The sequence below is a fragment of the Ambystoma mexicanum genome, chromosome 5q (genome assembly GCF_040938575.1).
Source record: "Ambystoma mexicanum isolate Mex_15411 chromosome 5q, UKY_AmexF1_1, whole genome shotgun sequence".
Taxonomy (NCBI): domain Eukaryota; kingdom Metazoa; phylum Chordata; class Amphibia; order Caudata; family Ambystomatidae; genus Ambystoma; species Ambystoma mexicanum.
In genome coordinates this window covers 35,440,820-35,454,836 of record NC_090933.1, presented here as the reverse complement: position 1 = coordinate 35,454,836, position 14,017 = coordinate 35,440,820, and the positions used below count along the sequence as shown (strand labels likewise).

General features: G+C 44.2%; 1 protein-coding gene across 2 annotated transcripts in view; it reads right to left on the bottom strand.

Annotated features, from left to right (window-relative positions):
* Window positions 1-14,017, bottom strand: part of AHRR (aryl hydrocarbon receptor repressor) — a 1,406,519-nt gene that overhangs the window by 523,200 nt on the left and 869,302 nt on the right. For both annotated transcript variants that reach the window (XM_069620459.1, XM_069620460.1), the window contains exon 5: window positions 8,028-8,117. In XM_069620459.1, the coding sequence (XP_069476560.1) occupies window positions 8,028-8,117 (90 nt within the window). The remainder of the gene's footprint in view (window positions 1-8,027; window positions 8,118-14,017) is intronic.

Genomic DNA, 14,017 nt, shown 5'->3' with positions numbered 1-14,017 from the left:
TATGCAGATTTTGGGACTGGGTGAGGTGATACTTACAAGGTAAGCTTGAGGTTGGGACTTTGAACAGCCAGCAAGGTCTCTGGACAGCGGAGCCAAGGGATCTGGTCACTGTGACAGCGGGGTTAAGAGATCTGGTCACTGGGACAGCTGTGCTCTCCTGGATGGGATCAGCTGGGCAAAGGTCAGCCACCTTTCCTCCTTTCTCCCTGGATGCTTGTGTATGTCTGGATCTGGATGGGTGGTTCTGCCTGGATGGAATCAGCTGCCTCCGGATCTGTTTTTTTAATCAGAATTTTCCTTGTATTTCCCTGTATCCCCCTTAAATAGCCAGAATGACATCATCGGTTTATAACCTGGGGGGGAAGTACACTGGACTTACCCCTTTTCTGGGATAGGGCAGTCTCCCAGTGTCCCCCTCCTTTGTCTAAGCTGATTGGTTCAGGGGAACTGACATCATTTATGTGTTTGCATTTATGACTTCCTTTGTCTCACAAAGCATCAAAACATGCGATTTACACTAGCCACTGTCATGAAAAATAGGTATGCAGATTCCATATGTCACAGGGAATTGGACAGTCTGCTCACTAACTCTGTGTGATGTTGCATCGCCCTCCAGCACAATTTCGTCATTTTCAGGAAAAGTATGATACTTAAAATTTGCCAAATAGCTACACATATGCCTATTAATATTTCACATCTTTTCACCAAGGTTTATGTCTGTGCCATTTATAATTCACACCGAAATGCATTTTTCCTGTCATTCCAGTTCACAAAGTGCTAGAAACAGGTTCCTGGTCTCTTTGTGTTTGTCCACCACTCACATGAAATACTCGCATAATATAACATTACTGCTTATTCAGGGCATTCGGAAAAATGTAAATGTACAACAATTCTTTAAAGTCAATGGGCTGGATGAGACACATGTGTGGGTGGTCGTGCAAACCTCCACAGCCAAATTGCTTCCTCCTTGATCAGCCTGCACAAAGGACCTCCAGGAAATGTGTGCTGAAGGAAATTGCACCTCTCGGTCAAAACACAGGGCCCAGTCACTTAATGTGTATTTTCTGGCAGTCTTGCCAGCCAGTCTAGCAGAGCTAGTCATTATAACACTGTCAGCCCCACACATGTCCTTACAGCATCAGTTCACCGGTAGGTGCGAAAAGTGGGAGGCAAGCTTTCCTGCCCAACTGGTTGGACTGGAATTCCTGTGCCTCAGCCAGGCTGATTGAAGTCTTGTGGGGGAAGAGCATAGGATCCATTGCTTTGCAGCCCCCACCCACATATACAATAATATTCTTGTGCAAGCAACAGTTGTCATTTGACATTTGACTTTAAATGTAATTTTTCCTTCGTTTTGCAAATAACAAAATAACACATGTGCAAGCTTTACATTTCCTATTCCCAATGCGGTTTCTGCAGACCATAGTTTCACTTCACTTAATCTTCTGGGTGTTTACATAAACAGTTGATTTACAGACTCAAAAGGATGCTGTCCAGGCTGTCTTTGATATCGACATGAGAAAAAGAAATACTGTGTTTTTTCTTTCCTTTACAGCAGTTTGTGCGCGATGGTTCAGAGCAAAAGAAAACAAAAGCTGTGTTAAGTGGAAAACAGAATTCTTTGTCTTTCAAGTGATTTCCCAGTACATCAGCTTTTCTGGAAATGTATTGCCTCACTTCTTGGTAATCAGCAGAAATAAAGCATGCCTGGGAGTGTTTCCATGAAAGCACAATTTTGTGAAGTTTTAAAATGAAATCAAGAGCAAATTGCATAGCCATCTTGGATGTCATGTATGCAGCTTTAGTATTCAGAAAACAGAACAGCAAATGTGATGCCGTTCTGCATGTAGGTCATTTTCAGATGATTTAAATGGAGGTAAAACAATGCAGAGCACTTCTTTTGGTGGCATTCTTGTGTTCAGTGCTCGCCACACATATGCAACATGGCAAGAAAAGTGCTGCAGTTTTCCCACATTATTTCCATGCAGTTTTTGTTTGAAGGGGATTTATGCAAGGGCCTTAATTGTACCCCACAGACCGCATGTTAACCGATAAGCATATGTCCTTTTTACCTCAGAAGTTATTTGGAGCTTACCAATAATATTCAAGCATGATGGGGTTGTACATTTCTATGGGATGTTTTATGGGTGGGACCTTAGATAGTTACCCAATCAGTAGGGTGGGACATATAGATACTATATGTAGCTTAGCAATTAGGACTAATGAGCAGTAGAGAAAATCCCAGGAATATATTCCATCCCAGGAATATACCCGCTACAAACAGTAGTTGTAGGGTATAATAATCCCAGATATGAATCCCCTGATGAGGAAAGTGATGGTAGTAGGAGAAGGGCAAAATTGGTAAAAGAAAAGGCGCCATTAGAGACTAACCCTATAGACCAGCGGCAGAGATGTGTTGCCAGAGATGATGAGTGGAACATATGTAAGGGAGCCTGTTAAGGGAGTGATTTTTGATCTCATACTTGATGATGATGAGAGTGGAGAAAGTGACAGAGAGACAGATTGGGTATACATTGATAATGAAGAGGGGGAGAGAAGGGGAGCGCAAGCCCCACAAATGAATACCACAGGACCAACCATAGGAGAGATAGCAGATTCGCTGGGGCCAAACTTAAGCCTATACCCACCACTCACATCAGTACTCCCCATAAATGAAGCCATATATCACCATATTTCTTAAGAAACTTGCCAGAATGCCAGCAACACTGTGTAGCTGAGACATTGAAAAGGAGAACTTGCTCAGCATTACCTTTACGAAAGAAAGGAATAACATAATTCCCACTGCTCCACAAGGGATTAGGGCAGCCCCACTATACTCCATGGAATCAGACAGACAAAAATACCATCACTCACAGCAGGGGCGGGCAGGTGGATCTACAAGCTAGAGCGAGAGACAGCTGGGATAGCATTAGCTATAGGTGACATGAAAAGCCTATTTGCATCCATATTAGGTGACCAGGCAGAGGACGTGTGGCAGCGAGCACGCTATTTTTCAGTGACAGAACATAACACCACTAAATATGATGGGTCACCATTAAATAATTGTAGAGCTAATGTATGGAAGGCACTGAGGGTGCTATTTCCAAACCAATCTGACATGAGCGCCATAATGACTAGGAAGATGGGGCTTACAGAGGACCTTGCTGCCTATATTCAAGACATTAAAGAACGTTAGCGTTTGGAAACTAAAAACCATTGGGATACAAATATTCCAGTGTGTTATCATATTTTATGTCATGGCCTACCTGAAGAAGTACAGAGACAGTTAAAAACTATTGTGGGGATTGAAATGAGACCATGGCCAGAGATACAATTGACTATTGTCCATCACTGTAGGTTAAAGCAGGAGAAGGACCAAAAGAAAATAGAGGAAAGGCAAAAGGAAGAGTCAAAATTGGTGCAGAAGAAATTATCCAAAATGGCGGTAGAAGGAGCGGTATTGCTAAAAACTGGAGACAGGAATAATGGACAGGGAGCTGCCATTACACACCAGGGCATGGGTGGTTATTTTGCAGGAAGAGGGGAGAGTAGTTTTTACCCCAGAGGAGGAAGAGAATTTGTTCACAGAAGTAAGGAGAGGATTTGGGTTTGGAGCGCCACAAGGAGGGTTTGGTGGGGGACAGCACTGCTTCTGAGGACCTGGGGGCACCGGAGCAGTATGTTGGACATGTGGGAAAGTAGGACACATTTCACAAGTGTGTAGAAGTAGAGGAGCAGCGCAGCAAGGTGCAATGCAGTATGGGCCAAGAGGGGGGATGGCATATCCAGCACCATATGTTGCACCACAGCAAAACTATGGTTATCATATCTACACACAATATCCACCAGATCAGAACCAAGCACAGCAAGTGCAGCAACCACAAGGGCCACAGATATAGCCACAGATAGCGCCACAACAACCACAGCAGACGTTGACACAGCAACAACAGAATGCAGCGCAATCACAACAAGCAGTGACACAGTGGGCTACAAACCTTTAGCCACAGACACCCCAGGTAGGAGGAGTGACAGCAGTTGGGGGAAACCTTTTAAAGGCCCCCTGTCTTTTGCCTGAATCATCTGGGCTGGAAGCATGTTTCCCACTTCATCGTGGGACAGAGTCTGCTGGAACTCCATCTACTAAAGCAGACTTCAATACAAGACCAAGATGGCCACCACATTTTTTGCTCCTCTATGGGCTGCCTATACTGCCTGGAGTGGCATACAGGAAGATACTGCCGCCTGATTGGCTTCTTTCCTCAGCAAATACCAAGTCCCGGCTGAGCCCGGTATTAAAGGCCCATTTTTAAGGCTTCCTGTCTTTTCCCTGTCCTTGCCTGGGAATTGTCCCACTTGTCCGATGGGTGAATGTCTGCCCTGCACCACCTGTGCATGCCCAGGGGCGCCCCTGTTTTCACCTCAGGTAAGAGGTGCGGCTGTTCCCTACGTTGAGCACTCTTCGATACAGCCCGTCTGCTGTCTACACTAGTCCTTTCTATATCCTCATGCTCCATTTCGAGTGAATCTCACACTATGCCTGCTTTGATATGCGTTTCTGCAGCCGCTCCTTATCTTGCCTCCTACACTGCTTTCGCATGGAACTTTTTTGTAACCTCTGAAGCACAGAACTATGCTCACCCGCTCCACAAACACTGGCCGCTTCGCCGACATGTAACTCACATAGCTCCTCTTGACAATGCTCAGTACTATGGCTGATCTGATGTAACAGCGACCCCCAATTCCTAATGCAATCACATTGACGCTACTGATGCATCATGGCCCACCGGATGTCACCTTTCCACATTCGGTTAAAAAGCATGCATTCATCCATTATTCAACTTCATATCCTCTGTCAAGAGTTCTACACACGTCCAATTTTGCAATTATCATTTTGTAATGCTAGATGTTTTATCATTGCCACGGCCTGCATACCATTGCACTTTCTGCATACCATACTTGCCTTTGCACTAACCTAAACCACATTTTTATTCATGTTGTACTCAACAATAGTATACTGCTGCTGTTTACATGTTATCCCTTCCGTCATTCTGCAAGTTTGGCCGCCATAGCCTATCTTTATGAGATGACCCTTGCTAAACTGCTCTCCTCTCCCGGTTCGACTGCTTACCCAAGGTGGTCTTCTAACCCCAGATTGCACCTTCCTAAGTATGTACTTTACCACGTTCAATTACATATCCTGCATGTATATCTGCCCCAACTCCCTGCAACAAGAGGCTAGCTTTCCAAAATATGTTCTCGATGTATCTGCTATGTCCATAATATGTAACATATTACCCGCAACAAGAGGTGAGCTTTCCCAAGTATGTATTCTACCTACCTGCTATGTCCATAATATGTACCATGATGTAGTTCCCCGCAACAAGAGGTGAGCTTTTCCAAGTATGTATTCTACCTACCTACTATGTCCATAATATGTACCATGATGTAGTTCCCTGGAACAAGAGGTGAGCTTTCCCAAGTATGTATTTTACCTACCTGCTATGTCCATAATATATACTGTGATGTAGTTCCCTGAAACAAGAGGTGAGCTTTCCCAAGTATGTATTCTACCTACCTACTATGTCCATAATATGTACTATGATGTAGTTCCCCGCAACAAGAGGTGAGCTTTCCCAAGAATGTATTTATGTCCATCATATGTACTTTGATGTGGTTCCCAGAGCCAGGAGGTGAGCATTCCCAAGTATGTATTCTACTTACCTATTATGTCCATTTTATATAGTCTGATGTAGTTCCCCGCAACAAGAGGTGAGCTTTCCCAGGTATGTATTCTACCTACCTAGTATGTCCATCATATGTACTCTTATGTAGTTCCCCGCAACAAGAGGCAAGCTCTCCTTAGTATGTATTTGTTGCACTTTGCAGGCCCCATGTGTGCCTGTTCTGTAACCATGTAACTTGTCTGATTCCAGCACTTACTGTAACCATATCCTTAAGTTAAAGCACATAGATGCCTCTGGGTTTTATGCGCTATATAAATACCAAAATAAAATACAGGACTAAACATGTATCCTCAATAGGACAGCCCACAGAATAGCTTGATGTGGCCTATCCTATCAGTAACCATAGACCCTGAACAGGAACCGAGGGTGAAGGTATCTGTAGGCGACCAGACTCTTTCCTTCTTAGTTGACACTGGGGCAACAAACTCCTGTGTCAGAGAGGGCAGATTTCTGATGTCAGGAATATTCATGGACACTCGAGGCTTTTCTGGGGCTACAAATATGGTTCCTTTCACTGACAGTTTGCCTGTGACAGTAAGGGAGCAGACGGAAGCTATCCCATTCCTGTATTCCAGGGAAACAACTGTTAACATACGATCAACGACAAGATCCAACTTAAAACCATGTCCCACACACACACATCTTTGAGCCATGCAGTACCCCTATATTTAACAGGAATGTTTAACCTCAGGACATCAACTAGTGTCACCAGGTCCTCCAACACCCTCAGACTACCTCAGACTAACAATCCCCAGATACAAATTACAAAAATCAGGGGGGAGTAGCTTCCCAGTCATGGTTGCTCAGCTATTGAATTCTCTCCTGCTATCCCTGAAATCTACCAACTCATTCTCAAACTTCAGAAGTATTTCCATTAAATGGCTAGCTGAGAAGCCAGGATTCCGAAGCTGACTCTTGGTCGGCATATTATATCTAACTGTATTTTACTGTTTTTGTAAATAATTTGTGACCTCTAAGATATGATTGTATATATGTGCAATTCTGTATGCCATTACACTGTATAACTGTAACTCTTGCAACTGTTCAAATGCACCCAGATACCTCAGGGTTAAGGTGCCCTATAGAAATAAATAAAACAAACAAACAAACATATTGGGAAGAGATCTTATGGCCAAATTCAATATGTCAATATCATTCACAGAGGACAGCATAATATGCTCTACGCCAGGCATATTTTTCCAGGCAGCAAAGGAATACAAACAACACTTTCATCGGCAGAAAGTACAGAGGGGAGTACCAGTGGATCCTGAAGTATTTTTCTTTGGAGTACAAGCGATGTTAGCATGGCTTCCCCGCATTGAGGGACAGTTATTGAGACAACTCACAGACTTTTTATTCAGAACACAGATACCTACAGATGTAACTGAAGGGGAACTGGTTACAATTGAGCTAGAGATGGCTGTAGTGAGGGAGGACAGAGTGATTTTACACAGCACTGAGGAGGAGGGGGTGAGTTGGCACACAGTAATTGCACCTGACGCATCACAAAGACTGACCCACTTGACAGATGATGAGTTGTTTGACTACAGTGTTTCTGATGATGATGTATTGTTTGAGATAAATATACAATGTCAATTGAGAATAGAGTATACAGAGGTGCCACAAAAAATAATGCTAGCTAAAAAAGTACCATCATTTATGCAAGAGGATTTGGCAAGGGTACCCAGCACACTATGGACGACAAGTCCATTTGATGCGGGGTTGTTAAAAGTGATTGGAGCAGTCAAAATAAAATTAAAGAAAAGGCCAATTTTACCTCGAGTGAAACAGTATCCAATGTCCAAAGAAGCAGATGAGGGTATTTATGAAAACATTAATGCGATCATGAAGCAGGGAGTGATAGTGCCATCAGAGTCTCCATACAACACTACTGCAGTGTATACCCAGTGAAAAAATCTCAGGGAGGGTCCAGGAGATTCATACAAGATTTACGCCTCTTGAATAACATTGTTGAGGCTGAATATCCAGTGATACCTAATCCTGTGTAATATACCTCCCACTGCCACACATTTCACAGTGATTGATCTGAAAAATGAAGACCTTGACAACTTGCATTGATGGCACACCGCAGAGGTAGGTGCACACGTGGGGCCGAATTTATCAGCACACTAAGGGTGAAAGTTTCATGTGGGATAATTGCACCAAAACACAGAAGACAGGACCATGTTTAAGTGCAACCCCGTCGAACATTCAAATTAATAATATTACCAAAATAGCAATTTTGAATACCTGGCACATACGTAGCATATCACGTTAACTTACCTGATGAAAGCCCAGGTACTCCACTATGGTTGATGATGCGTAGAATATCATTCCTTCTGTGCTCACGACCAGTGCAAAACCATTTAGCGACTAAAAAGGAAATTTGAGGTGTTAAAAAGAAAGCCTTTTTGCTAGAACACACTCACAGCTGTAATTCCATTGTTCATAGTGCCGCCTCATGTGATCCTAATGCTTTTCAGAGTCTGTAATAGACCAATGTATGTGCTGGGTTTCATGTAGTACAAGGAGACACAGTATTAGGGCACAATAAAGTAGATATCATTAGAAGGGTAGACCACCAGGGGAACACTTGGATGAAAATGAGTGAAGACAGAGAGTTACAGGTTAGGGAGGGAAAAGCGGACCAGATCAGTAAACAACAGACTCTGTCATTGTTTTATAAACTGCAAAAGGAAAAAAAATCAAGTCATGCTAGAAACACGATTCTTAATTATATTTGTTTCAAAATTTGCTAAAAGCACAGATCTGGCTCCAAAGATCAATAGAATGCTCTACACACGTATTCTTGAAGGGGCATGCAAACTTGAGGGGATGCTCGTTGGACACTGTGAAGGATGTGGGCTGGAGCAGAAACCATTACTGAAACCAAAGCGCAATGGTGGACATGTAATGGGACAGTATGCTGTTCAGTTTTTTAGTTACATTACGCATCTTTATAATGACAAATTACAATAAGTCGATTAATCCAGAATCCCTCTTTTTGTCTCAATTGTCAAGGCCGTGTTCGAACTAAAGACTCTAAGTTTCAAGGTTAGAAAGTCAGCCACTAGAAAGCCGATTCTTCGACAAGTATAAAAATGAATTTTTAAGGAGTGTGGACACGGACATTAAAGGAATGGTTCGCCCAAAAAAATTTATTGCAAAAAAAGATGGGCAGTAATAAAAAAAATCGATTGCCACTTTTTTTTTTTAAGTCCCTATGCCAAATTTTGAGAAAATGAAGCTCAAAATTTTGAAAACGAAGCACATGGGGGCAGCCATTTTGTGAAATGGATGCCCACCTGTGCTTGCTTTTGTGGCACTGATGAAGGAAAAGCCAGCCAGCTGTAGTAAACAAAAGCTATCACTGGGTGGCTTTTCTTTCATTGGTGCCGGGACTCGGAGGACGCAGATCGGAGACTACAGGCAGAAAAGCTGCAGCTGCATCTCGGTAAGTGCCCGGAAAACTTAGAAATAAAACAGCAGCTTTAAAAACATAAATTCAACGTTATTGTGTTTGAAAACGTTGCAGTTTTTCTTTCCAAGTTTCTCAGGCTCCTCTGGCTCGGAGGAGCCTGAGAAACTTGGAAAGGAAAACCGCAGCATTTTCAAACACAACCATGTTGTGTTTCTGCCTAAAGCTGCTGGGAAAGCAACTTTAGGCAGAAACACAATGTGGTTGTTTTCTGAAATGCTAAACGCTGCAGTGTTTCTGCCTAAAGCTGCTTTCCCATTTGGGGCTTTCAGGCTCCCCGTGCCTGTAGTCTCCGGTCTCCGTCCTCCGAGTCCCGGCACCAATGAAGGAAAAGCCACCCAGTGGTAGCTTTTGTTTACTACAGCTGGCTGGCTTTTCCTTCATTAGTGCCGCAAAAGCCAAAGCAAGCACAGCGGCGGGCATCCATTTCACAAAATGGATGCCCCCATGTACTTCCCTTTGAGCTTCATTTTCTCAAAATTTTACATAGGGACTTAAAAAAAAAAAGTGGCAATCTATTTTTTTTATTATTGCCCATCTTTTTTTGCAATAAAATGTTTTGGGCGAATCATTCCTTTAATAGTTGGAGCATAGGGTGCATCTCATGTGTAGGGGGTATTTTAGCCTGCCTCTCAGTTCCCCTTTAAAAATGCCCCTATTCCACATGGCATCTTTCTGCAAACATCCCTTGGGTTTGACAGAGTCATATTCCAGATGCTCAGGAAGTATGTGCAAGAATGTTCCATAGCTGCCTTTAAGTCACAAAATGTGTTGCTGAAAGCCCTTGTTGATATGCAACAGTTTGGACTGAACATGCAATTATTGCATGAAGGTCGTGGTATTCAAACTATGTCTTATTTTTAGTGAATATAGATTTTCAAGAAACCCCCATGTCAAGTTATACATGTGTGTTTTATGTGCAAATTCTATTGACAGGAAATGGTATGATTAAATGTGTTGTCAGTAGTCACCACTTCAACATTTGAGATAGGATCATTAAAATTAAATTCAAATAATTAAAAATAAAAGTAGTGGATGCCCAGGATTCATTAGCCAAGCAAGTGAGGCTTGAAGAGATCTCAGTCCACTAACATTGGGTATAGCAAATTCAAGGCTGTCACGTGTCATCGACTGAGGGTGCAAGAGTCAACAACAGGTGAAGGGCCTCAGTTCTTGGACGATAATCGAGACCTCTCACCACAGATGTTAAAAAGACTTTCTCCCCAAGAGCGCAGCCTGCAGGATAGTGATAATACCTGTCAGGCCAGGGCCTTGAGTGAAAAGGCAGGCGCAAAAGCAGAGCTACAGGGAAAAAGAACAGAAATGAACAGTGAATACAACACTGGGGAAGACTTTAACTTCCAGCCGTAACACCCTCAGAGCACCCATTCTTACCTGTTGGTCCGTGAGATGAAACAAGAAACCTACTTGCGGAACAGCAAGCAGCTGTGGCTGGGTAGTTGTTGGAATCCTCAAAGGAAGAAACGTGATCCAGGAAAGAGTCAAAGGGGGGGGAGACCCAGACCTGGACGGCACGAGGGCGCAACTAAGGAGACAGCACTGAGAGTCACTGAGTTTCAGAGGCATAGCAAACTGTCAATGGCAGGAGCAGTTCAGGGCGTGATGATGTGCAGCAAAGCGACCCAAAAACAAGTCAGAGAAACCAAAGTTCCAAAGGAGAAAAAAACGGCTTCCCCAATGTGCAGCGTAGCGTCCTGGAGGAGGGAAGATTGTATGCTGGGGAAATGGGAGCAGGGAGGTGAGCAACATAGCGTCCTGAAAAAAGGGTGATTATATGCTGCGGATATGGAGCGGAGGACACAACAGAAACGCGGGAGCGTAGTCAGCTGGTAGCTTGCGCTGGGAAGGGGAGCCGGTATGACTGATGTAGAGGGCCAGATGCAAGAAGAGTTGTCGGTGTCCGTTAGCCGTGTTGTGAGGGGTGCCGGGAGATCAATCCAAAAGGGTGCAGACGTCGGAAGCAGGGAGGACGCAAACTAGAGCCAAATCTGGGATGAACAATCCAAGGGTCGTAATCCGAGAGGTCAGGTATCGAAGGAATCAGGAACAAAGACTGCAACTTGTGCCGCGTACAAGAAAGCAACGGTTTAGGAGCACCGTCTTGCTTCCGTGCGAACAGTAAATAGGCATTTCGGGGTGAGGCGTGGAATGCGCAACGTGATCGGGGCATCGCAGGATTTACGGGGGATGTAGTTCTACTGCCTGTGGCGAGATCGCTGCTGCCTGAGACGCCAGGGCAGCTTCCAAGACCTGGGCAGGCGCAACGGGGTGACATGGGGAAAACCCAGAGGCATGACAAAGGCTCACAAAAGTCACCTTACTTCACACAATGTCCATTGGTCAGCACCATATTCTTGTGAAAGTTGGTAATTTCGTCCTTTTCAAAAAATGTTTTTTTATCAATTTTTTCACTTAATATTACAAAATATAAAGATAACTAAACACAGCAATACAAATCATGTACCATTGAGTCCTAAGGCATGTATTACACCAAAATAGTGTGAAGTGGATCATGGAGTCAGATTGGAAGCTCGCACCTTTTCAGTGTTCTGGGGTTTAACTAAGGGACTTTAGGGGTGCATAGCCTTGCATTGTCTAATGTCCCCTGTGAACCTTACCTAGTCCCATACAGCTTGCAGACATTCTAAGTGCATCTTGTTTTTAAACATTCTCTTTCCACTCCTTACCTTCTTGTCTGTTCTCCAAATTAGTACTTTTATGGGTCCTTCGGTTGTTCAGGTTGACCCACCTCAAGGCAGAATCTCCAATACCCAATGAGTCTAGCGTTGGCACCGAGATTGCATTGAATCCGTCCTTTTGGTCTTGGACTGTACACAGACCAAGAGCTGGAGGCCAGCAGTTGGGGGAGAGGGGGTTGAGTAACAGGAGAAGGAGAGAGGAGGATGAGGGTAAGAAGAGAGGAAAGAAGGAAAGGTGGAACATCAGGAGCTGAAGATAATAGGAGGAGGAAGCAAGGTGATGAGACTCACAGCATGGAAGAGGGGGGAGGTGAAAAGACTGTAGAGAAGGAGAGCAACAGTAGAGCAGTGGTGTAGTACCATCAGTGTGTGAGAGAGTAGGTGGTTGTAGAAAAGGGCACATTTAGTCCCGGGAGGTATAAGGTATTAGGATTCAGTATCTGGGACTGACCTGATCAAGCAGTGATGACTTCTCCACTATTTCATCCGATGTTAGCAAAAATAAGACTAAGCCCACAAAGTGTTCTTTGAGCCCTATGGATACAGGACAACAAGGGATGCTCTGTGGGAAAGCCCCAAAACGGAAAGAAAACTGTAAAGGGAAATAAAAACCTTGTCCATGATGATGGAGAGAAGAGGATGGAAGAAGGATCCTTCGTGCAATAGACAAATGGATAGCAGGAAAAAAACAGCCTCCAGTCGAATCAATGAGAAGAATGTCTTTCAAAAATGTTGTGCCAGGCAGTGTGGAAGTATCAGGAAGGAGAGTGTCCAAGGAGGAGGCCAGGGAGAATCCAAGGAGGAGCGTAGGAAACAAAGAGAAGGAATGAATCAGAGGAAGTTAGACAGGACTGCGCCGGACTGCGCACGCCGTGACTCAGATGGCAAGGAGAGTCAATGCAAGAGTAGTAACAAGGCAGGCTAGGAGGAAGGCAAAACAGCGGCTGTGCTCCAAAGAAAGAAGCAACGCTATGCGCTCACCTGAACCGCAGTCTTATATTTCAGTCCTGTGAAGAGATCACGCTACACCCGGTCGCCATCTTGGAAAGCATTATGTCGCGATTTATTACACGGCACACGCAAGTCATGGACCTCCTTCCCCTGCTAGGAATGTGGCACACAATAAAAACGCTTTTTATTTCTACAATACAGATCCTTTCTTAAGAAGGCCTCCAACCCGTCTCGCACCCACCCTCCACAAACACCCTGTCCCACAATGGACTAGGAACCAGGCCGGTGTCTATGAATAAGATATTTATTAACTTATTATTTAATGTCAAGGTAGAACCAACAAATTACAACAGCCACCAATTTTGTGGCAACACAAAATGCAATGGGCCTCATTCCGAGTTTGGAGGTAATCATGGCGCTATTTGCGCCATGACTACCTCCAATACTGGTACTGAGTCCGCCCTGGTTCTATGGGGACTTACCGGTCTATTCCGACCTTTGCGGGACCGGTAAGTCCCCATTGAAAAAGCCATTCCCCATTCCCATTTGAGCCTCCATAGGGCTCAATGGGAAGGCGCTAATAACGGTACCGTAAATTGCGGTACCGTTATTAGCTCTAAAGTCCCTTAACGGGTCCCGTCCATAACGCCTGGTATAACCAGCCATTAAGGAAGGGACCCGCTAAGGGTACTCGGAATAGGGCGCAAAGGGATTACCGGCACCGGTGTCCTTACCGGTGCCGGTAATCCCTTTGCGCCAACCTCGGAATTAGGGCCAATGACTTCTGTAAAGCGACCAGGTTAAGATATACTGTCACAAATTCTTCCTTTTTAATGACAAAACAGAAGAAGAACAATTCAACACACAATGATAGCACAATAGTTAAGCACTGCCCCTGCGACCCTCAACCCCCAAACATCAATTGGACTTGATTCCTTTGAATGGAAGGCAGTGGCAGGGAGTAAGAATACAGGGGGAAAATCGATTTTAGTGCAGTGCCCACAGAAACAATATGGGGAGCCAGCAAAGAATGGGAACATTTGTTTGGAAAAGCACAATGGAAGAATGGGGTGAGTAATTATTTATCACAACTGCTGTGGGAAAAAAATAGAAAGACAGTGAAT